Source organism: Erythrolamprus reginae, chromosome 1 (genome assembly GCF_031021105.1).
Source record: "Erythrolamprus reginae isolate rEryReg1 chromosome 1, rEryReg1.hap1, whole genome shotgun sequence".
Classification (NCBI taxonomy): domain Eukaryota; kingdom Metazoa; phylum Chordata; class Lepidosauria; order Squamata; family Dipsadidae; genus Erythrolamprus; species Erythrolamprus reginae.
Genome location: NC_091950.1, coordinates 121,933,934 through 121,955,898, shown reverse-complemented (window position 1 = coordinate 121,955,898; position 21,965 = coordinate 121,933,934). Strand labels below are relative to the sequence as shown.

Genomic DNA, 21,965 nt, shown 5'->3' with positions numbered 1-21,965 from the left:
GTGCAAGAAAGCGATTAATTATCGCCAATGCTACGCTCAACAGACGGTCGTGACTGCAAGCCTCGAGGGACCAGGAAACCTGCCTTTAGAAAGCTGAGGGGAAAAGGTCTACACCAGTGTTCCCCAACCTTGGCAACTTTAAGATATTTGGATTTCAACTCCCAGAATTCCCCAGCCAGCAAATGCTGGCTGGGGAATTCTGGGAGTTGAAGTCCAGATATCTCCAAGTTGCCAAGGTTGGGAAACACTGGTCTACACAACAGGGCGCCTCATTCGTTTCATCACAAAAGGAATAGGAGGCGTTCGCGTTCCACTTCGGTTAAGCCGGAGTTTTGCACCTCACTCTTTCGAAACCCAGTTTTAAGACGGCGGGGTTTAAAACATTCCCGATCAGATTTTTTTCCCCCCGGCTCAACGTGAGGCTCCCCGAGTTTTAAAACAAGCGCTGATTCAGTTTCCCGGACTATAAAACTGTTCGCCTCAGGCAAGCAAATCGCATCCAAAAGAGGCTTTAAAACAACGGGGAGACTGATGATGCGTATGATGACTAATAGGTGCAGTTTCGGCCCACTTTTAGACGCCGGAATTTCCACCTGAGTCAGACCCCGACTGGTGGAAGGACCCACTTGAAACTTTCTCCTTTATCTCCTCTCCCCCACAGTGCGCTCCCCTCCCCCAATCAAATACTAAACTTCCAACCACGTTTTCGGCCTTTCGAACACTTTCCCCTTTTTCTCTCAGACTACAAACTCCCCCCTCCCCCACTACACACGCTCGCTCCAACCCACCAATCAACCGGCCCCTTCCTCTTTCAACCCCCCGGAATTCGCGCCAAATGATCGCTGATGTCACCTCGTTAGGCCCCGCCTCTCGGCACTTGGTGTTTTCAAACGGGAGGGGGCGTGCGTGATTGGCCGGGGGGAGCGCCACGTGACTAACGGTCGCGGGAAAGCCGCGGAGTCCGAACGGGTGATTTCTGCGGGATCGGGCGGAGAGCGCCGGAGGTTGTTTTTTTGGAGAACTCGTCGGGTGGCTGTGTGAACGCTCGCCGGAGGAGAGTCCTGACCGCAGGGGGGCAGGATTTGGCCTGTCAGAGGCGCCTGTCTGAACGGAAGCCGAGAGAAGAGCGTGTACGACCTCGGCCACCATGAGTTTCCTCAGCCAGCAACAGCCGCCGCTGGCCACGGGGGCGCGGCGCCTGACGGGGGTCCGGAGGGCTGCGGCCCCTATCCGGCAGAAACTGCTTTTCCCGGGCGGTGGAAGCGACTGCGAGGAGGAGGAAGAGGAGGAGGAAGGCGGCTATGAGGAGGAGGAAGAGGAGGGAGGCGGCAGCAGCGGCAACAGCACCGGAGAAGACTCGGCCTTCCAGGAAGCCGACTCGCCTCTTTCGGTCAACCGCACTCCGGCTCGGTTGGAACCTCAGCCAGCGCGCAACCCCGAGGAGGTCGGGAGAGAACTGGCCCCGGCGGCCTTACCGGGAGAGGAAGGCGACTCGTGGGAAGAGGAAGGCTTCGGTTCTTCGTCCCCGGTGAAATCCCCCGGGGCTTATTTCATGGCTGGCTCGCCGCCACTGAAGGAGGCTCGCCGTTTTTACGGTCAGTCGCCGTCGTCGCCGCCGCTGCCGCGAGCGAATACACTCCGGTACCGGGAACACCCGGATCCCGGTTCTCCTTTGCCCGAGTACCCCGGCACGCCGCCTCACAAAACCTTTCGCAAATTGCGCCTCTTCGATACGCCGCATACGCCGAAGGTGAGAGAGGAGGATGCTTAAAACAGGGCAAGGGAGGAGGAAGACAATGGTTGAGGTGGGCGGAACGCGCGGCCGGTGGGGCCGAGAAGGGAGCGCCTTCCTTCTGCCGCCGGTGGAGGGCTGGGAGGGAAAAGGGACGTTTGGCCACTTTCGGCGGGACTGCTTGATGGATGCTGTGGTAGTGGTGGGGTGTTTTTTTTGGGGGGGGAGGAAGAACTAACTAAGAGTCGGAACCCTGTTTAGTTTTGTTTGGTCCGAGCACGTGGGTGACGTGTTGAACCTCAAGCGAATTTAGGTGGCCGATCCTCTCGGCCAGGCGAGTAAATCGTTTGGTTTCCTCCCTGGCCGTGACCTAATGGGCCTTTTCTGTGGCCAAAATAAAGTCCGGTATTGTCTGGTTTGGGGACAAAAAAAAAAGAATTGTTTTTCAGGGAAGACGGCAAGAGGCGCTCTTGGTTTAACTGCCACGCCCCCCTTTCTAGCTTTTGTCAGGGTTTCTGCGCAGGACATTTCAGAGGGATGGTTTATTTATTCATCCACCCATTCATTCATTCGATTTTTATGCCGCCCTTGTCCTTAGACTCAGGGCGGCTTACAACATGTTAGCAATAGCACTTTTTAACAGAGCCAGCTTATTGCCCCCGTAATAAGGGTCCTCTGACACCATTTGGTGCCAGACAGGTTTTTAGAAGGGTTTCACTGAGAGTGCTTTCTGCTGTGTTAAAGGTCTCCGATGTTAAAGAGGGAAAGAAAGTGACCAATGCCCAGCCCCAGTGGGCAAGGCAAAAGACGATTTTCAAGAAGATTGAGATGGAGTTTTACCCTTCAGTCTATTTAGCTGGATCTTCCTCCTGTGTGTAATGATAAGGGTCATGTTTCACAGGTATAGCTTCTCTCAGCATGTATTTTGAATGGCCTACGTGCCACTTTACCTGTGGTTGATATTTTGCTGCAGGTAGTATTTTAAAAGGTAGACAAACTCCACTAAAGATAGAGTGGATTTGTCATCAGGAGGACCTTTTAAATTCTGGCAGCCCTTCATTTCTCATTTCATAAATAAATTCCAAGAATAAAAGCAACACCCCCACCCCTGCCAAACCCTTGTGTCATAATAGTTATGTAACAGATTTGCTTGTCTGTTACAAAAACTTGGCATCTTGGTAAGGCCTGCCCACAGATTGTCAGTTAAGATTATGTAACTAAACTAAAATTTGTAACAAAATAATTTGCCCCCACATTGTGACCTATGTGGTAAATCCACCACAATTGGCTTACAAAAGTACTCAACCTTTATGATCCTAATGCTGGCCTTCTGGTTTGCTTAGTGATTTTAGAATGTTTACTTTCCTGAAAGAAATCAGTTCAAGGATCACTCCGTATATATTAGGAAATCACCCTTTGAAAAAAAGAATAATGGAGATAGTTTTGTGGTGATTTTTCTAAACAAAGCATCTACTTTAAAACATTACAAAGAAATCTTACAGATGTAAATCTATGTTTCTATGTTTCTAAATCAGTTGATAATTGTTTGTTCTAAGAGTGATGTATTGCTTTTCTTACTTTTTATTAATATAATGGTCAAGTTGTACAATACTGTAGAATCAATATTTTGCAACTGAAGTTAATTTTCTGTTGATATTTTATGTATCAAGCTCTCTAAATTAGTAATAACAGCCTATTATGAAGCTGTCATTCATACAATAAATATGTTTTGCTGTCAATATTTGTGAGTAAAATAACACATACTTTGAAAATAGAAGCCTATTTATTAGATATTTATCCCGCTTTTATGACTTTATAAATAACTCAAAGTGGTGACTATATGTAATACTCTTTCTTCCTCCTATTTTCCCCAGAATAACCCTGTGGAGAGGTTGGATTGATAGTCACACTGCTGGCTTTCATGCCTATTAAGATAATCTTAATATTCCAAATGAATTATCAGGAAATATAACTGATTTTACTTCTAGTAAGGCATGGCTTAACCAAATTCTAGATTGGATAACAGGTATATTCAGGAATCTGGAGAAACTTTAGATATATAGAAAAAATGTATGAATTTTGTGCAGATTCCATTGGAAATAATATTCATGTTTTTATAACAGTTTTTGTTGTCGGTTTGTGAATAGTGTATATATAAATGGTTATATGTATAATTTGGTTGCCGATCAGTTTCTGGTCACAATTCAAAGTGTTGGTTATGACCTATAAAGCCCTTCATGGCACCGGACCAGAATATCTGCGAGACCGCCTTCTGCTGCATGAATCCCAGCGGCCGGTTAGGTCCCACAGAGTTGGCCTTCTCTGGGTCCTGTCGACTAAACAATGTCGTCTGGCAGGACCCAGGGGAAGAGCCTTCTCTGTGGTAGCCCCAACCCTCTGGAACCAGCTCCCCCAGAGATTAGGATTGCCCCCACCCTCCTTGCCTTTGGTAAACTCCTTAAAACCCACCTCTGTCATCAGGCATGGGGGAACTGAGACATCTCCCCTTGCCTATGTAGTTTTATGTATGGTATATTTGTATGTATGATTTTTAAATAATGGGGCTTTTAGACTTTTAATGTTAGATTTGTTACTGTATATTGTTTTATCACTGTTGTGAGCCGCCCCAAGTCTTTGGAGAGGGGCGGCATACAAATCTAATAAATAATAATAATAATAATTTAGGATATCAATCATTTAAACTCCTATCCTCGATGCAGTATCGTATTTCAAGGCCTAAAACAAGGAGAGTGCAATCATTTTCAATGGGATGTTGTGGTACATATCTTCTATATGGCCTCTTTGGTGGCTATCACTGGAGTGGTAGAACTGAAATATGGAGGTTTAAGTACTGTACTTTGAGCGGTAAAAAGTTTGTCCTAAGCTGCGTAGAGGTTCTAAACGTCTGTGTTATTCCTTAACTTATACTAGATATAAAGGGCACTTATAACTCAGTTTTCGGGGGGAAATTACTTTACCCAGTTTCGGAAATTGCAAATGATGCTGGAGATCAAAGTTTACCTGTCTCAGCCATAACAGTGCCAAGGAGATAATTCATAATGTTCTAACAGTAGATAATGACTGGGATGCATATGACATTGCTATTTTCTGTAGAAGTATAAATAAAAAATTAGGTGCAGTATTTTTAAACCACTGTCAAAAAGGGATTAGAGCTTAATGCTAAAAAGTGTTGTATTCAGAATGTATTAAATATCACATGGATGCTATGGTTAGAAAGACTGGGTGATTGGTAGTGAAAAATACCTCATTTGCCCCAAACAATGTAGAGCTATTGATACTTCACAGAGGCACTTGGCCAGATAAACTAATGAGCTGACTTAGATTTGTACAGCTTCATATACTTATAATGACCTTACAGATAGTCTCTCAACTAATGATCACATCTGGGACTACAATGTCTGCTGGTAAGTGATATGATCAACACACGACCATACCTGATTTTATAAACTTGTTTGCCACAGTTATTAAGTGAATCCAGTTTTCCCCATTTATTTTGCTTATGGGAAGCACATATCAATCACATAATCTTAGGATGTTGCAACCATCGTAAATACATATCGATTGCCAAGTGCCCAGGGACATTGGATGGTCATAAGTGCAAGAATTGGTTGTAAGTCACTTTTGTTAGCATTATTATAACTTTGAAAGGTCACTTAATTAAATGAATGATTGTAACTCAAGGACTATCCTGTAGTGCATTTTGGCTGATCTCAGAAAGCTAAGCTTCTTAGCTCTACTTATTATTTGGATGAAGACTCAAGATATTCTATAATTAATTGATTTCCTGTATTACTATTAGAAATTCTTATTTGTTTGCTACATCAATCTTTCATATTTATCGATTGAAAGGATTGAAAGCTTCAGTAAGTAGAACATACATAGAAGAAATATACATATAAAGGTGTGCATCCATTCTCAGATGAGTGGATTTGTGTAGAATCAGAATATGTAATCTGATTAATATGTATTTTAAATTTCCTTAAACTGATGGCCATCTGAGCTTTAACATTTTTGTTGTGAGCCACTCTGAGTCCCTGTGGTTCTAAAAAATAAATCACTCAGGACGCTAAACTATCCCACACAACAAGATAATAGGACCAGTTCTGTTCCCAGGAAGGACTTATTAAAAAAGCAGACAACAAGAACAGAATACCACTAGTTATCATCTACAGCTGAAGCTAGTGAAACACATTATGAGTAAGCTACTGTCTACACTGGATAATGACAGTGCACAGTGTAGCTCTGATGAGCTACAAGAAATTACACAAAAAGAATGTAAGCGTGAATATACACCTTGCAATAAACCAATTACAGTGGTACCTCTAAGAACTTAATTTGTTCTGTGACCATGTTCTTAAGTAGAAAAGTTTGTAAGTAGAAGCAATTTTTCCCATAGGAATCAATGTAAAAGCAAATAATGTATGCAAACCCATTAGGAAAGAAATAAAAGCTCAGAATTTGGGTGGGAGGAGGAAGAAGAGGAGGACAGTCGCTGCCCAGAGCGAAGGGAGTGTTTCTTTTTTTGGACACTGGCAGATGTTTATTCCCTCTCCAAGAGCCCAGAGAAAGGAAAATGCTTTGTTCGCTCTGGACTGCCAAAGCTTCCTTAAGCGCCACCGAAAGGCTCCTCTGGCAGCCCTGAAAAGCCCGAGATGGCCATGATTAAAGGGGGAATGGCAGAAAACTGGCTGGGCCTTCGTGCTGCTCTCAAATTTCCCAGGAAATTTTTCCGGGCTCGGTTTCTTAAGAAGAGGCAAAAGAATCTTGAACACCCAGTTCTTATCTAGAAAAGTTCTTAAGTACAGGCGTTCTTAAGTGGAGGTACCACTGTATATACTTTGTTCCCATTTCCACATCCGCAGCACCAACAAGTTCACACAGAAGATGAGGGACACTTTCACTTGTTCTTTCTCCAATGTGGAATCTGCTATCATTTGCCTCTGGATACTACATAGGACAAATGGGCAAGTTTGCACAAAAGAATAGGTACAGGTTTGGTATCAGAACTCAGAACAAGACAAAAATAGAGCATTTTAAACCATCCAAGGACACTACATCAGACCTCAGTGCGACTGTTTTGGAAAAGCAGAACTTTAACGGCATCATTGAGTGAAAACTCACATGCATCAAAATGTTTTAAGTAATGTCAGAAGGTCTTGTATAATTAATGATGTAGTACAGTGATCCCCCGATTATCGCGAGGGTTCCGTTCCAAGACCCCTCGCGATAATCGATAACTCGCGATGTAGCGGCACGGAAGTAAAAACACCATCTGCACATGCGCGCCCCTTTTTCCATGGCCGCACATGCGCAGATGGTGGAGTTTGCGTGTGGGCGGTGGGGAAGACCCTTCGGCCGCCCAACAGCTGATCTGCTCCGCAGCGCGGCAGCAGCGAGGAACCGAAGATGGGGTTTCCCCGTTGCCCAGGCAACGGGGAAACCCCATCTTCAGCTCCTCGCTGCTGCCGCGCTGCGGAGCAGATCAGCTGTTGGGCGGCCGAAGGAACCTTCCCTGGGTCTTCCCGCCGCCCAGGCAAAGGGGAAACCCCAAGATCGCTTGCCGCTTGCCCGTCACCCGCTTGCCCGGCCGCTCGCTTGCCGCTTGCCCATCACCCGCCCGCCCGGCTGCTCGCTTGCCGCTTGCCCGTTCGCCCGCCCGCCCGGCTGCTCGCTTGGCGCTTGCCCGTTCGCCCGCCCGGCTGCTCGCTTGCCGCTCGAGAGCAAGAGGGGGAGAGATAGAGAAAGAGAGAGAAGGAAAGAAAGAGATGAGAGAGGGAGGAAGAGAGTGTGAGAGAGGAAGAAGCAAGATAGAGAAAGAGAGAGAGAAAGAAAGATGAGAAAGGAAGGGAGTGACGTCATCGGGTGGAAAAATCGTGATATAGCGATTCGCAATGATCGGGATCGCGAAACTCGGGGGATCACTGTACTTGTAATCTGTTTCCCATTTCCCTATCTTTCCCTAATTTAGTCAGACCATTTTATGCATTTGATGAAGTAAGCAGCTGCTTACTTTTACTAACATTTGTTAATATTAACACTTTTTATTCTTCTAAAGTTTGCCAAAGTTTGCTAGAAATTTTCAAATTTTGTTTTATTTTTGAAATAGATGCTCTCATTATAGCAGTAATATCTTACATTTAGTAATTAGGAATAGTGTTCCTTCCAATTCAGAAAGACCAAGGAAGGTGAGAGTAACATTTGTAAAGGGCATGAAATCCTGTAGCCAAGTGTAGAAATTGACTGGCAAAATCTGCCATACATCTAGAGAGAAATTAAATGTGTTAGTGGGGAAGACAGGCCTTCTCCACATGCCTTTTCAGACAGCTTGCCCAATTATGTCCTGATTTTTTTTATAAGCCTGTGGTTTACATGACAGGATTTTCTGGTGGGAAAAGAAAGGATTTTATTTCTGGCTAGAAATGCATTATTGATGGTTTTTACACTGTGTCTTGACTTCAGTTCCAAGATGTAATGATAGAATAGGGGTGTCAAGCTCAAGGCCTGGTGGTGAGATCCTGGCCTGCAGGATGCTTATATCTGGCCCTTGGGACCACCCTCAAAACAGCAAGGGGCCAAGCCCCGATGCCTCTGTCAGAGAAAACAGAGTTTGGGTGGTCATGCGAGATCATCCTGAGCTCTGTTTTCCCTGGCAGAGTGCTTGGGCTACCACAGGTGCCCCCAGCAGGGGGGTGTTGAGCTAACCACGCCTACTCTGGTCCCCCTGGGGTCAAACACAGTGTTGATGCAGCCCTTAGTGAGATTGAGTTTGACACCCCTGTGATGAAAAATAACTCATGGCGTTGATTGAAAATATGTGCATATTTTACAATATTTATTCCCATAATGATTTGTTTTGCTCATTGTCAGAGGAGTTATGCATTAGGAATAACATCAGAAGCCAATTTCTGCTGAAGTGTGTCACAAAGCATAAAGAATGATTTATGACTAGAATATGGATGTACTGTATTACATTTTAAATGCTCATTTTGTTAAATATATTGTATTGGTTTTTCAGAGTCTCCTTTGTCGAGCTGAAGGAATGGGCTCGAGTTCAGCTAAACTTCGAGGTGGCTCTCTCTTTATGAATGTTGGAAAACTAGTAAAACAGGAATGTGATATAGGACAAGCCCCTCATGTGAACATTAACCCCTTTACTCCAGACTCTGTCTTTCTTCAATCTTCAGTTGGACAGTGTCGAAGGAGAAAGAGAACACATTGGAATGAGTGAGTATCAAAATTGATCTTTGATACATCAGGGATATTTTTTAAAAAATGTGTTTTTTTAAAATAACCCATTACTTGAGATCTCACAAAATATAATTCTGCAAATTGGTGTCTTTCTGATTTATTGCACAATCTCTATTATACTTAATGTTAATAGTATACTTATACACTCTAGTATACTTATTACATTGTCATATTATTATTGTTGTATGCCGCTACGAGTCTCCAGAGACGGGTGACATACAAATCTAATAAATTGTTGTTGTTGTTGTTGTTGTTGTTATTGTTGTTGTTATTGTTGTTGTTGTTATTATTATTATTATTATTATTATTATTATTATTATTATTATTATTATTAAGGGTTTTGGCTAATCTGATCTATACATTTATTAAAATGTAGTTCTTACAATAGCTAACCAGAGACCTATCTTGAAAAAGAAAATGGATTTTGTCCATATCATCTTACTGATTCATAGTGAACAATCAGTAATAAATATTTAAGAGTATGAACGGGAGTAATAGAGAATTCATTTGCCTAAAGAGGTAAAAACATATGCTTAGAAGAATTTTAGGATTAAAGAATACTTATTTATTTATTTATTGGATTTATGTGCCAATGGATTTATATAAGCCTCATGTGGCTTATTATATTGTATTTTATTTAAACTCTAATCTATGAACCTGAGATCAATTATAGCTAATTTTATACATTGAACTAAATGGTTTGTGAACAAATTGTTGGCTTAATATCTAAACCTAAGCATTGTTTATAAAATATAGTTTATGACATATGTGAAATCTGTTATTATATATTGAATCATTGTTTCAGTGTTTAGACTATGAGATTTCAAACCAGCTCCCTCTTTCTACTATGGCACAGAAAAGGAAAGCCAAATGTTAGTTAACAGAGCAAGAAAATATACCCTAGTTTATGGAACGTGACAGGAAATTCTGGCTAAACCAGAATGGAAATGGGACTCTTCATGAAGCTAGGACTGATAGTCAGAACAAAATCATGTTAAAATGTATCACTGTTGCTAAAATTGCTGCATGGTTAGCTTCTTTGCTTGGATTATTGAAGTGATGATTTTCTATGTTTACTCTAAGCTATTACCTCCACTGATGTGGAGATAAAGAGAGGTGGGGCATTATATACCAGGAGAAACATACTGATTGCTTCTTGGTTAAGAATTATTAGCATAAATTATTTTATTATTTTTAAAAAGGTCTTATGGCCTAATTTTTCTCTATGGGTTAAATTTCTATTTTTATTTATTCAAAACAAATTCAGAAATAAATTGCATTTTGTTCAATTTATATTCTTATTCTTTTTTTTCTTTTAAACAATTCCATTCCTTACTTGACTTTTTCACCACTTCACAGAGATATCTTATTCTGGTCCAATGTTATGTTATCAGCATAATACACTAGGAAACAATTCTGTCTCAAAGAGTGAATTTCATTTAAGATTCTCTGTACTCTCCTAGCATAATTCTTGCCTATATGTCCTCTATTCATCTTGCCTCTGAATGAATGAGTTAGAAAAATGACTTAGAAAAATGTCTTGGAAAGATAAAATGTCATTGTATTTTTGCATATTTTTATATATTTAGCTCCTGTGATGAGGACATGGAAGCAAGTGATGGAGAACTTGAGGATGAAACTGTCAGGCCTGCCAAGGTAAAATAAAAAAAATTCCATAAAGCCACCTATTTCTAAATAAAAAAAATTCAGTGACATTGAATTTAACAATGTTTATGTCTACACCATTTTAGCGGATCAGCATAACAGAAAGCAATATGAAATCTCGATATGCCACAGAATTTCACGAATTGGAGAAGATTGGTTCTGGCGAATTTGGTTCTGTATTCAAATGTGTGAAAAGGCTTGATGGTTGCATCTATGCAATAAAGCGATCTAAGAAACCCTTGGCTGGTTCAGTTGATGAGTAAGTATTAATAACAATTTAAATGCAACTGGTATTTTGGAACAATCCTAAATATAACTGTCTACAAAAACTGCTTTCTAGGAATTTATTATTTATTTATTTATTTATTTTATTTATTGGATTTGTATGCCGCCCTCTCCGCAGACTCGGGGCGGCTAACAACAGTAATAAAACAGCATATAATAATAATCCAATACTAAAAACAGTTAAAAACCCATTATTATAAAAACCAAACATACATACCATGCATAAAATTGTAAAGGCCTAGGGGGAAAGAGTATCTCAATTCCCCCATGCCTGGCAGCAGAAGTGGGTTTTAAGCAGCTTACGAAAGGCAAGGAGGGTGGGGGCAATTCTAATCTCTGGGGGGAGTTGGCTCCAGAGGGCCGGGGTCGCCACAGAGAAGGCTCTTCCCCTGGGTCCCACCAAGCGACATTGTTTAGTTGACGGGACCCGGAGAAGACCCACTCTGTGGGACCTAATTGGTCTCTGGGAGTCATGCAGCAGAATGTATAAAATGTTCCATGAATAGATAGTTACTTTTATATTTTCTGGCATGGCTTCAGAATACAGATGTTCTGGGCTGAGGTAATGAAGAAGGGCAAGGTTGCTAGTAGTAGGAAAGCAAGTTCTCTGGAAAGATTAGGGCAGAATAGTTACGCCAATTGAGCAAGTTGCAATTAAATGCATAGTGCAGTTCCTAAGCAAAAACAAGGATCTAGAAGAGTGGTTCCCAGCCTTCTTTTGGCCATGCCCCACCTAAGCATCTCTAAAATCCCGAGGCCTTCCCCCTCCATGTGACATATAATTCTTCTTATTCAAAAAGTGAACTACTCACACGGAAGAAGCTTAAAAAGCCATTAACTTGGTTTAAACAAGGTTCCAATTGCCCACATTAAAAATCAAATTACCCACCTGTGGGGTGTGGGCCCCACATTGGGAACTAGGGGTCTAGAAAAGTTAGGGGTTAGGGGAAGACTGGCACAAAAGCCATGCCAAATAAAGTAGGAAAAAGGATAGGGAGCATAGAAGTCGAATAAATAAATAAATAAGATTTGCCATATTTAGCCAATTAGACCTTTTCAAATTTTCTTCTGGGATTTGGTTGAAATGGGCTAGGGATATCTCTAAATCACAAATTTGTTTGCCTCATGCAAGAAACATTGTTTCCTGTACATTCCTGTGTGTTGGGTTGAAGTTTTACCTAAATTGCATAACGTAATTGCATTATGCAGAATTTTTTTTTTTTTTAAAAAAAAACAGTGATATGCCCAGAATTCTATCTATTTGAGAACTTAATATTTGATAATAACTTTTGGTGAAATTGTTTTCCCCCCAATATGATAGGCAAAATGCTCTTAGAGAAGTTTATGCTCATGCGGTTTTGGGACAGCATTCACATGTAGTCAGATACTTTTCTGCTTGGGCTGAAGATGATCATATGCTTATTCAGAATGAATATTGCAATGGTAAGTAAACTTGTTCTAATAACCAGGAAAATACCTATAGTAGGTTGTTAAGCAAGTAGTTTAGAAAGGTAAATACCATGTTTATTGATTGATACAGATTTGTCAATTCTTGTTATCTTAAAATAAATAAAGTTCAGTAAGGATTGAGGATTTCAGTTTCAGTAATTTGTGAATTTGTTTGCGTGATTATAATTATGACAGAGCAGAGCAAAAATGGAAGAACTCTGATATATTAAATCACCAAGCTGAATTATAATAAAATTATACATATTAAATAAAATGAGACAAATAGTGAAAGAAAAACTTTTCTTCCCCTGAGCTTGGAATAGTTGTCTGTTTTGCTTGATGGGCCTGTCTATCATCAAGGCTGATTATTTCACATTTTATGACAAAAAATAAAAATAAGAGTAATATTGTACTGTTAGTAATTGACAAATCTGCTTCAGGTTCGACTGAAACTGTAAAATTAAATATTGAAATACATTTGCTGTTAATTTTGTTTTATATTAATTGTAAGGGACTCCAGTTATACCCATCAAACATGCATATTAAAGCATCACATGTTTTACTCCACAATAGAAATGTGTGGTCAGCTGACAACCAGAGATTCGTATGGAAGCCAAAATCATAACTTTCTTTGTCTTACTACTACTTACTACTTACTTGTGAGCATGCAACAGTTCTATGCTGTGGTTTCCTTAATTCTTTTCAACCCAGCCAATGGAAAAAAGTCACATGTGGCATTTGTGAGGCACCTATTGATGCATCTATAATGTAGAATAACATAAAATAGAGAAAATGTTTGAAACTTTTGATAAAAATTACAGACTAGACAAGCAAACCTGACTCTTAATTTACACAAAAAGAAATGTTTGCTTTGCATTTCAATAATTGTTAAAATGTTTTATATACTGTATATTCATGAGCATTATTTAGACAATCTAGTGAAACCTAAAAAGTGGGCATTCTGAGATTATTATTAGTTTGTAGTTCAATCATTCCAATTCATAGTTTTGGCTCCCATACTATTATTTAAAATCATTTGATTAAAGTCAGGGTTATATATATTTGTGTGGATTTTGTAATTCACTTCATTGTGAACTTGTACTTTAAAAAGTATAAATTTTCTCTAACACTACATAATACATTTTCCTTGTGCTACTTGCATCTATAAAATGAGTTATTGTTTCTATTTCTTCTTTATTGTGATCTTAACCACGTGTGCTTGGAGTTGTTTGAAGTAGAATGGCATAAAAATACCAGCAATAAAAAAAATCCATTCCGTAAACTTACAGCTTCTATAAACATTATGAAGCCAAATATTTTTGAGAACAATTATTACATGCTAAAAAATAAAATAAAATTGTATCCTTTAATATCATTTAATTTTATATGCAGGTGGCAGTTTAGCTGATGCTATAAGTGAAAACTATAGAAATATGCGATACTTTGGTGAACCAGAATTGAAAGATTTGTTACTACAAGTTGCTCGTGGTTTAAAGTACATCCATTCAATGTCACTGGTGCACATGGATATAAAACCTAGTAAGTACTATAAAATCTGATATCTTCTGCATTGCAAGGATTTAATGTTTTTCCATGATGAGCATACATGTACAGTAGTATATGTATGGTCATAATGAATAGTGAACCACACCTTAGCAACTGAAACTTTTCAAATCCAACTGCAGAATACAGTGCAAAAATTCTTTTTTTGAAATATGTGGTTGGCCAACTGTTGTATTTGTTTTGGAATTGTTTTTGTGGGATTAAGTTTCCTTGCTTGTCTTTAAAAGTTTGGCTTCTTTCCAAGGAAGCTGTTAATACTAGTGTACATTACTCAAATAGTCATAAGAGAGCAGTCTACCTCTGAAATTAATTTATATTTTGATACATTTTTATAATTTTATTCCTTGGCAGGTAATATCTTCATATCTAGGACGTCAATTCCAACTACTATATCTGAAGAAGGAGATGAAGATGAATGGTCATCTAGCAGAGTTGTCTTCAAAATAGGTAGGAAATACTAGGACTATATCTATTAATGCTAAACTTTTTTTTAATTCTGTGAAAATAATTTTTTATCCTTTATCGTTTTAATAAAGGTGATCTTGGTCATGTGACTAGAATAGCTAGTCCTCAGGTGGAGGAAGGAGATAGTCGTTTTCTTGCCAATGAAGTTTTACAAGAGGTAATGCACTTTTAAATTATGGAAAAACAACTAACTGAGTATCAATCTTGATTAGATTTAAAGAAGAATTGTTTTAGATTTCTATTCTATAAACAGATCTGGAATGTAGAAGAAAAAGTTTGTTTAATTTGGTGTCTTTTGTATGGTGATTTCCCCCCCCAGAACTATAATTACTTGCCAAAAGCGGATATTTTTGCATTGGCATTAACGCTGATATGTGCTGCTGGGGCTGAACCATTGCCAGCCAATGGGGATCAATGGCATGAAATTCGACAAGGAAGACTACCCAAAATCCCACAAGTCCTTTCTCAAGAGTTATTAGACTTGCTAAAAGTAAGTTTAAGCATATATAGAAACAAACTATATATTTCCTCCATATATGAAGATGAAAACAGTAATCAAATGAATCTTTAATCTATTTCAGGTTATGATAAACCCTGACCCAGAGAAAAGGCCCTCAGCTGTTGCTCTAGTTAAGCATTCTGCATTGTTATCCACTGCAAGAAAGAGCGCAGAGCAGCTACGAATAGAACTGAATGCTGAAAAGTTCAAAAATTCTTTATTGCAGAAGTAAGTTTAATTTATGCTATGTCTATTTTAGTTTTAAGGTACTGAGGAATATTTATAGTAAGCAACTGTAGCAAAATAAAAATGCCTGCAATTTTTCTGAAGCATTAATACATAGTGATTTGAACAAGAACATCAATATTTTTACTTCAGAAACATAACTTAGGATGCCAGTACAGAAGGTTGGAGTGAAACTGTGATTTCTAAGTGTTTAAAGACAATGTGTTCACTTGCTGTGGAAATATCTTTGTGCTCCCAATAAGAAAATGGATAGGTTGTTGTTATTTTGCAAGAGGCATGTTTATATCACCTTTTTATAAAAGAATGATGGTAGAAACAAGCAAAATTCCATCCTGGCTTTCATCCCTGAAAGATGGGTGGTTTTTCATCAGTGTAGTTGATGAAATCAAAATCCAAAGGTAATTTACAGAATGCGAATAGAATACTATAATAAGAAGGAAGGTGTGAATTCAGTGAATGTTCTAGTTGAATGTGAAAATTACCCATATGAGCAGCATGCCAGGTTGCACCATGAAAATCAAAAGAAAACAAGTTTTCTTGTTTTCCTTATCAATGGAGCTTGAAATTGATAATTTAAAGGAAGTGCCTCCAGTGCCAGAAATGGCATGCTTTTCAGTCTTAATAAATTGAGATTATCTCGTGGATAATGGCATCTGTACAAAATCATATTTCTGAAACTTTAAAAACTTTCAAATTTTGGTAGGAAATATCCCTCATCCTGCATATATCCTGAAACTTATCCACAGTGCCCTCATTCATCCATCTGTTGTTTTGGCAGCAAATGATCTTTTTCTTTTAGCTTTATTACGTGACAAAACAGCCCCCCCCCCTTCTGATTTTTCTTCTGTGATTAGTGGATTTTTTTTTTCCAATAGAGCTCTTAAAAGGAGACCTGATTGGCTCAAAATTGCAAAGTTTTTCAGGTAGCCCTCAACTTACAACCACAATTGAGCCCAAAATTCCCATTGCTAGGCATGACAGTTAAATGAGTTCTACCCTGTTTTGCAACTTTTCTTGTCACAGTGATTAAGTGAATAACTTCTGTTGTTAAGTTAGTAACATGGTTAAGTGAATCTGGCTTTGCCATTGACTTTTCTTGTCGGAAGGTAATCATATGACTCTGGCATACTGAAATATCAAAAATACATGCTAGTTGCCAAGGCAGCTGAATCTTGGTCACATGACCATGGGGATGCTGCTACAGTCATAAATGAGAAATGTTTTTTTCAATGCTGTTGTGACTTTAAGTGGTTAGTAAATGAAAGGTTGTAAGGTGAGCACTACCTATAATAATAAAAACAACAACAACAGAGTTGGTAGGGACCTTGGAGGTCTTCTAGTCCAACCCTCTGCTTAGGCAGGAAACCCTACACTACTTCAGACAAATGGTTATCCAACATCTCTTTAAAAACTTCCAGTATTGGAGGATTCATAACTTTTGGAGGCAAGTGTTCCACTAATTAATTGTTCTAACTGTCCGGAAATTTTTCCTTAGTTTTAAGTTGCTTCTCTCCTTGTTTATAATTTTTAGTTTATTAGATTTGTATGCCGCCCCTCTCCAAAGACTTGGGGCGTCTCACAACATGACAGTGATACAATACATTAAAAATCCAATAGTAGAAAGTTAAATCAATTTAAAAAACATTAATACATAGTAAAATCCCTAACTATACAATCATACACATTCAACCTAATCCATCATACAGTAAGGCCGAAAACATAATAAAAAGGTGGAGAAGGTGGTAATTATCCCCAAGCTTGGCGACAAAGGTGGGTCTTCAACATTTTACAGAAGGCGAGGAAGGTGGGGGCTGTTCGAATCTCTGAGGGGAGCTGGCTCCAGAGGGCTGTGGCCGCCACAGAGAAGGCTCTTCCCCTGGGTCCTGCCAGCCGACATTGTTTAGTCGACGGGACCCGGAGAAGGCCATCTCTGTGAGACCTAATCGGTCACTGGGATTCGTGCGGCAGAAGGGGGTCTGAGAGATATTCTGCTCCAATGCCATGTAGGGCTTTATAGATCATATATTTACGTTTAGTGTCTACCCATTCCTTCTTGTTCTACCCTCAGGTGCTTTGGAGAATAGTTTGACTACCTCTTCTTTGTGGCAACCCCTGAGATATTGGAACACTGCTATCATGTCTCCCCTGGTCCTTCTTTTCATTAAACTAGACATTCCTGCAACTGTTCTTCATATGTTTTAGCCTCCAGTCCCCTAATCATTTTTATTTTAACCTATATAGACTTATTACAACCCTTCTTCCTATATATTTGAAAATGTACTAAATGTGATGTAAATTGTCCACTGCTAAGTGTGTTAAAGTTGGAATAAGTTCAGACTGAGGCTGAATTTAAGGAAGGAGTGTAAAGCAGAGTATTACAGAATATGTAAAACAATATTGTAGTATAAAAGTAAGACAACAAGTAAAACATTGGAGTTGGTGTGAATATACTGTAGTAGTTTGTTTGACAGTTGCTGACAGCCTCATGAAGGATTGAACTACAATAGCATTTCAGTGATTTTGACCAAGTGACCTAAGTTAGGACTAATTCCTGAAAACTCTCCATTAGCGCCTGGCAGTACAGGGCAAGTAGGAAGGAGGTGAAGCAATTGGTGGGTGACAGGCTTGAAGAAGTCATCAGTGAAAGCAGCAGGAGAACAGCCTTGGCATATGGGAGGAAGAAGCAGCATGAATGTTGTCAGACTGCTTCCAAAATGCGTATGAAGGCTGGAACATTCTTCTAGCATTAATGGTGATATTTGAATTAGGGGTTTAGAATTCAATTCAATTTTTATTGGCCAAGTGTGATTGGACACAGAAGGAATTTGTCACTGGTGCATATGCTCTCTCATAAAAGAAAAGATACATTTGTCAAGAAATGAGGTATAACACTTAATTGTCATAGGGTTCAAATAAGCAATCAGGAAACTATTAATATAAATCCTAAGGATACAAGCAACAAATTACAGTCATACAGTCATAAGTGGGAGGAGATGGGTGATAGGAATGATGAGAAGACTAATAGTTATAGTAATGCAACCTTAGTGAATAGTTCTTATGTCTAGTTGTCTTAGTATGCAGTGCTCTATATTATTGTTTTGAAGGATAGGAGTTGAAACAATATGTCCAGGATGCAAGGGGTCAGTAAATATTTCCACTGTCCTCTTTTTGATTTCACCCTGCAGTATACAAGTCCTCAATGGAAGGCAGGTTGGCAGTAATTCTTTTTTCTGCAGTTCTGATTATCCTCTGAATTCTGCGTCTGTCTTGTTGGGTTGCAGAACCAATTGGGGGCAGCGCAGACTTCTAAGTTAAAAGGAGTTATCTTGTCCGGATCTGGTGCTTTTCCTGGATTCTGTCTGTGAAATACATCTTGTATTTCCTTTTCTGTGATCACCAGGGGTTGTAACCAATGAGATTGGATCAGTTGTAGGAGGTTTGGCAGTTGTTGGTGTTTCTGGGATGGAGGTTGTGGAGAGAGATGGCTGTAGTTTCCTTTCAAACCTGTAGTAGAACACATTCAGGTCATCTGCCAGTTGCTGATTTCCTTCAGCTTGGGAAGGAGGTTTGCTGTAACCAGTGATGTTTTTAAGAGTTTTCCACATATTTTCTGGTTCATTTGTTCATTGTTGAGAACTGATTGCTTAGCTTTTCAGAGTACCTTATTTTTGCTGCTCTGATCTCCCTTGTTAATACATTTCTGGCCTGATTGTACAGCATTCTATCATCTTTTCTGTGTAGGCTTCCTCTTTGGAACGACGTAGCTGCTTAGATTTAGCTATGAACCAAAATTTATTGTTACTGTATATTCGCAAGTTCCTGCTCGGTACACATAGGTCTTCACAAAAGCTGACATTTGATATTACAGTATCTGGGGTTCATCCAGGTCTGCAGAAGTATCCCAGTCCATGCAGTCAAAGCAAGCCTGTAGCTTTAACTTTGTCTCTTCAGTCCAAGTCCTCACTGATTTAATTGTTGGTTTTATGGCTTTAAATCTTCGTCTGTAAGCAGGTAGAAGGTGAACCATGCAATGATCAGAGTGGCCCAGAGCTGCTTGTGGTAAGGACAGATAAGCAACTTTTAGTGTTATATAGCAATGGTCTAAAGTATTCTTGCGTCTGGTGGGACAATTGACATGCTGAAAATATTTTGGAAGCTCTTTCCTTAAATTGCCTTTGTTAACTTAAGGGTTGGAGCCTTGCCTGGTAAGCTGTGGTTGACTGTAGGGCAGAGCAAGGCTGTTTGGAGTCTGCTTAAGACAGAGTTGGACTTTGTTTGAAAACTGGGATGGAGGTCTGTGTAGAGTTCTTCAAATAATTAGATCTCTGTAGCCAGGGTGATTTGACTTTTGAACTTCAGTGGTGGATTAAAATAGAAAATGTGGTTCTTGGATATCATCCTTCATGTGAGATGTGGAAGGATGAATAAATGAGTTGGAGGGTCATAATCAAGGTTTTGTATATTGGAGAAGGATTGATCTGAGAGTGGTAAGAAGAGATCCTTGTTGGCTATTCTGTTTAAATGGTTAGGGTGAGACTGAATATGTGATTTGGGATGTTCTAGTAATATTTATTGTGTATATGGATAGTGGCAGGAGTATGATTCAACAGTTTTTTCTTGGGGTGATTGGCACAAGAGAGAGTAAAACTGATTGTGAAGAGTCAAGGAACAGAAGATGGGGATGTTACAAGAATGATTCCATAGGACAGTGATGGCGAACCTTTTTTTCTTCAGGTGGCAAAAGAGTGGGCGTGCGCGATCGCGCATGCGCGAGTGCCCACACCCATAATTCAATGACTTCCCCCCTCCCCCTCTGGAGGCCAGAAATGGCCTGTTTCCCAACTTCTAGTGGGCCCAGTAGACACGTGTTCACTCCCCCCCCCCCCGGCTCCAAAGGCTTCCCTGGAGCTGGGAGTGGGTAGAAATGCCTTCCCCCATCCCCCTGGAGGCTCCCTGGAACCCAAAAACGCCCTCCCAGAGCCTCTGTGCAGGCCAAAAATCAACTGGCCAGCACACACATGCACATTGAAGCTGAGCTAGGGCAACAGCTCGTGTGCCAGCAGATATGGCTCCACGTGCCACCTTTGGCACCTGCGCCATAGGTTCGCCATCACTGCCATAGGAAGAGAGATCAAATTAAAGTTGGTATGAAAATAAGTAACACAGCCCAAATATACAGAGTGTTATGAATTGCCCCATCTCCAATTAATCATGTTGTAGAAGAAATAAAATATGTAGCATTTGTTTCAGATTCTTTTTTAATGATTTTAGATACAATTTCTGCAATATTATCTGAAGAGGAAATAACAGATTTTTACCTCTTTGCAGGGAGTTGAAGAAAGCACAAATGGCAAAGGCAGCTGCTGAGGAGCGAGCACAATGTACAGATCGAATGACAACTAGATCTACAGCACAGAATAGAATTGCTCGTCTTACTGGGAAAAAAATGAACCGTTCACTTAGTCTCACAATATACTAAAGACTCTATTTCATAAACTGACAAAGGAAGATAATTGATTATTGCTGGATTGAATTAGGAACAGAAGAGAGGAATCTGTTTCTAAGTTTCTATTTAATCATTGTCAATGGTTTTATAAAGAAGCCTTATGCAATTTGAATTTTACAAGATGCAGTTAAACAATTATCTTTTCTCTGCTTCTCCCAATATTTAGAAGTTACTTTCAAGATCCTCAATTTCTGGAAAAATAGCCACCAAGTGAAATGGATTTCCCCTCAGTGCTGTGCACTCGCTAAATTTATTCTAGAGGGTTTAGGATTGTGAGGAAAGGGATTCTCTTGAGTAGATTTGGGAGAGGTTTTGTAGAGTTGAAGAAAGGGAGATCCCAATGCACAAAGAAAGGCTGCTCAGAACACTGGATGGAGCCACTGCTGAACAGGCTTTGACTATAGTATATATTATATCATCCAGAGCCAACCATTGGAATGGTGTGCTGCTTTTTAGTTGTAATGCATTGTTAGAAAAGGGGTTTTCCTGATAATATAAAGAATTACTTTATAAATTGCTCCATCAGGCATGGAGATAAGAAGTGCCATGGAGAAAATCTAAAGGACAACAAGCCAAACCATACCTGGTATCAGGTAAATCTGTTGTGAATTTATTCGTGGATTCAACTGGGAGCACTTTGTTAGGCATTGTTGCAAACCACAGGAGTAACCTTGTGGATAAATGCCACGTGAAACTGCTGCTATTTTTAGTTTGTCTTGCTGTAAACTGTAGCATTAAAACAATCATTGTGTTAATGGGCTTTCTTTTTTAAAAAATTATGTGAAAAAATACCAGAGTTGCTCTAGTGAAAGCAGCTTCCTTTGAAGCTAGTGTACTGTGTACAGAGACAGCACACCAATTTTATATTTGTATTACATTGTTAGTGTAAATGTCTTTTTTATAATTGTTTCTAATAAAAGTTGTCATGTTAATTCCTCTTCCTTTTCTACCTTCCCTTCCCTCTATTAATATGTGAATGTCACTGTTCATATGTTTCACTATTTGTACATAACTATACTGTTTTAATATTTTTCAAAATAACTGTATATAGCTGTTACATTGTACAACATAAAAACTGTAGTTTGCAATTTCAGAAAATCCTATTCAAATTTATTTTGATTTTAGTTAAGAGAATAATATAATCATTACCCTAATAATCTCTTTCAATACTGCCCAAATAGATGCTATCTATTACTGGCTTTTTGGTTTAAACCAGTTTCCTACTTGAATGTTTCACTCTGTTTTCAATTAGCATTGCATCAAAATATTAAAGTGCCACTTGGAAA

The 21,965-nt window shown here is 39.5% G+C and overlaps 1 protein-coding gene across 1 annotated transcript; it reads left to right on the top strand.

Moving 5' to 3' along the window:
* The first annotated feature begins 916 nt into the window (after positions 1-916).
* Positions 917-21,965, top strand: WEE1 (WEE1 G2 checkpoint kinase). The gene is made up of 11 exons (XM_070735559.1): positions 917-1,750; positions 8,769-8,977; positions 10,591-10,657; positions 10,753-10,925; positions 12,273-12,394; positions 13,793-13,939; positions 14,315-14,410; positions 14,500-14,585; positions 14,748-14,918; positions 15,010-15,155; positions 20,502-21,965. The coding sequence occupies exons 1-11, from the start codon at positions 1,148-1,150 to the stop codon at positions 20,650-20,652; spliced, it is 1,971 nt and encodes a 656-aa protein (XP_070591660.1). The 5' UTR covers positions 917-1,147; the 3' UTR covers positions 20,653-21,965.

What these genes read in the sequence shown, in the direction of transcription:
- WEE1 (XM_070735559.1), top strand. Translation starts at nt 1,148, where the DNA reads ATGAGTTTCCTCAGCCAGCAACAGCCGCCGCTGGCCACGGGGGCGCGG. An exon ending in AGTTATTAGACTTGCTAAAA is followed by an intron (nt 14,919 to 15,009) that starts GTAAGTTTAAGC and finishes AATCTATTTCAG; the next exon opens with GTTATGATAAACCCTGACCC. An exon ending in AAAAATTCTTTATTGCAGAA is followed by an intron (nt 15,156 to 20,501) that starts GTAAGTTTAATT and finishes ACCTCTTTGCAG; the next exon opens with GGAGTTGAAGAAAGCACAAA.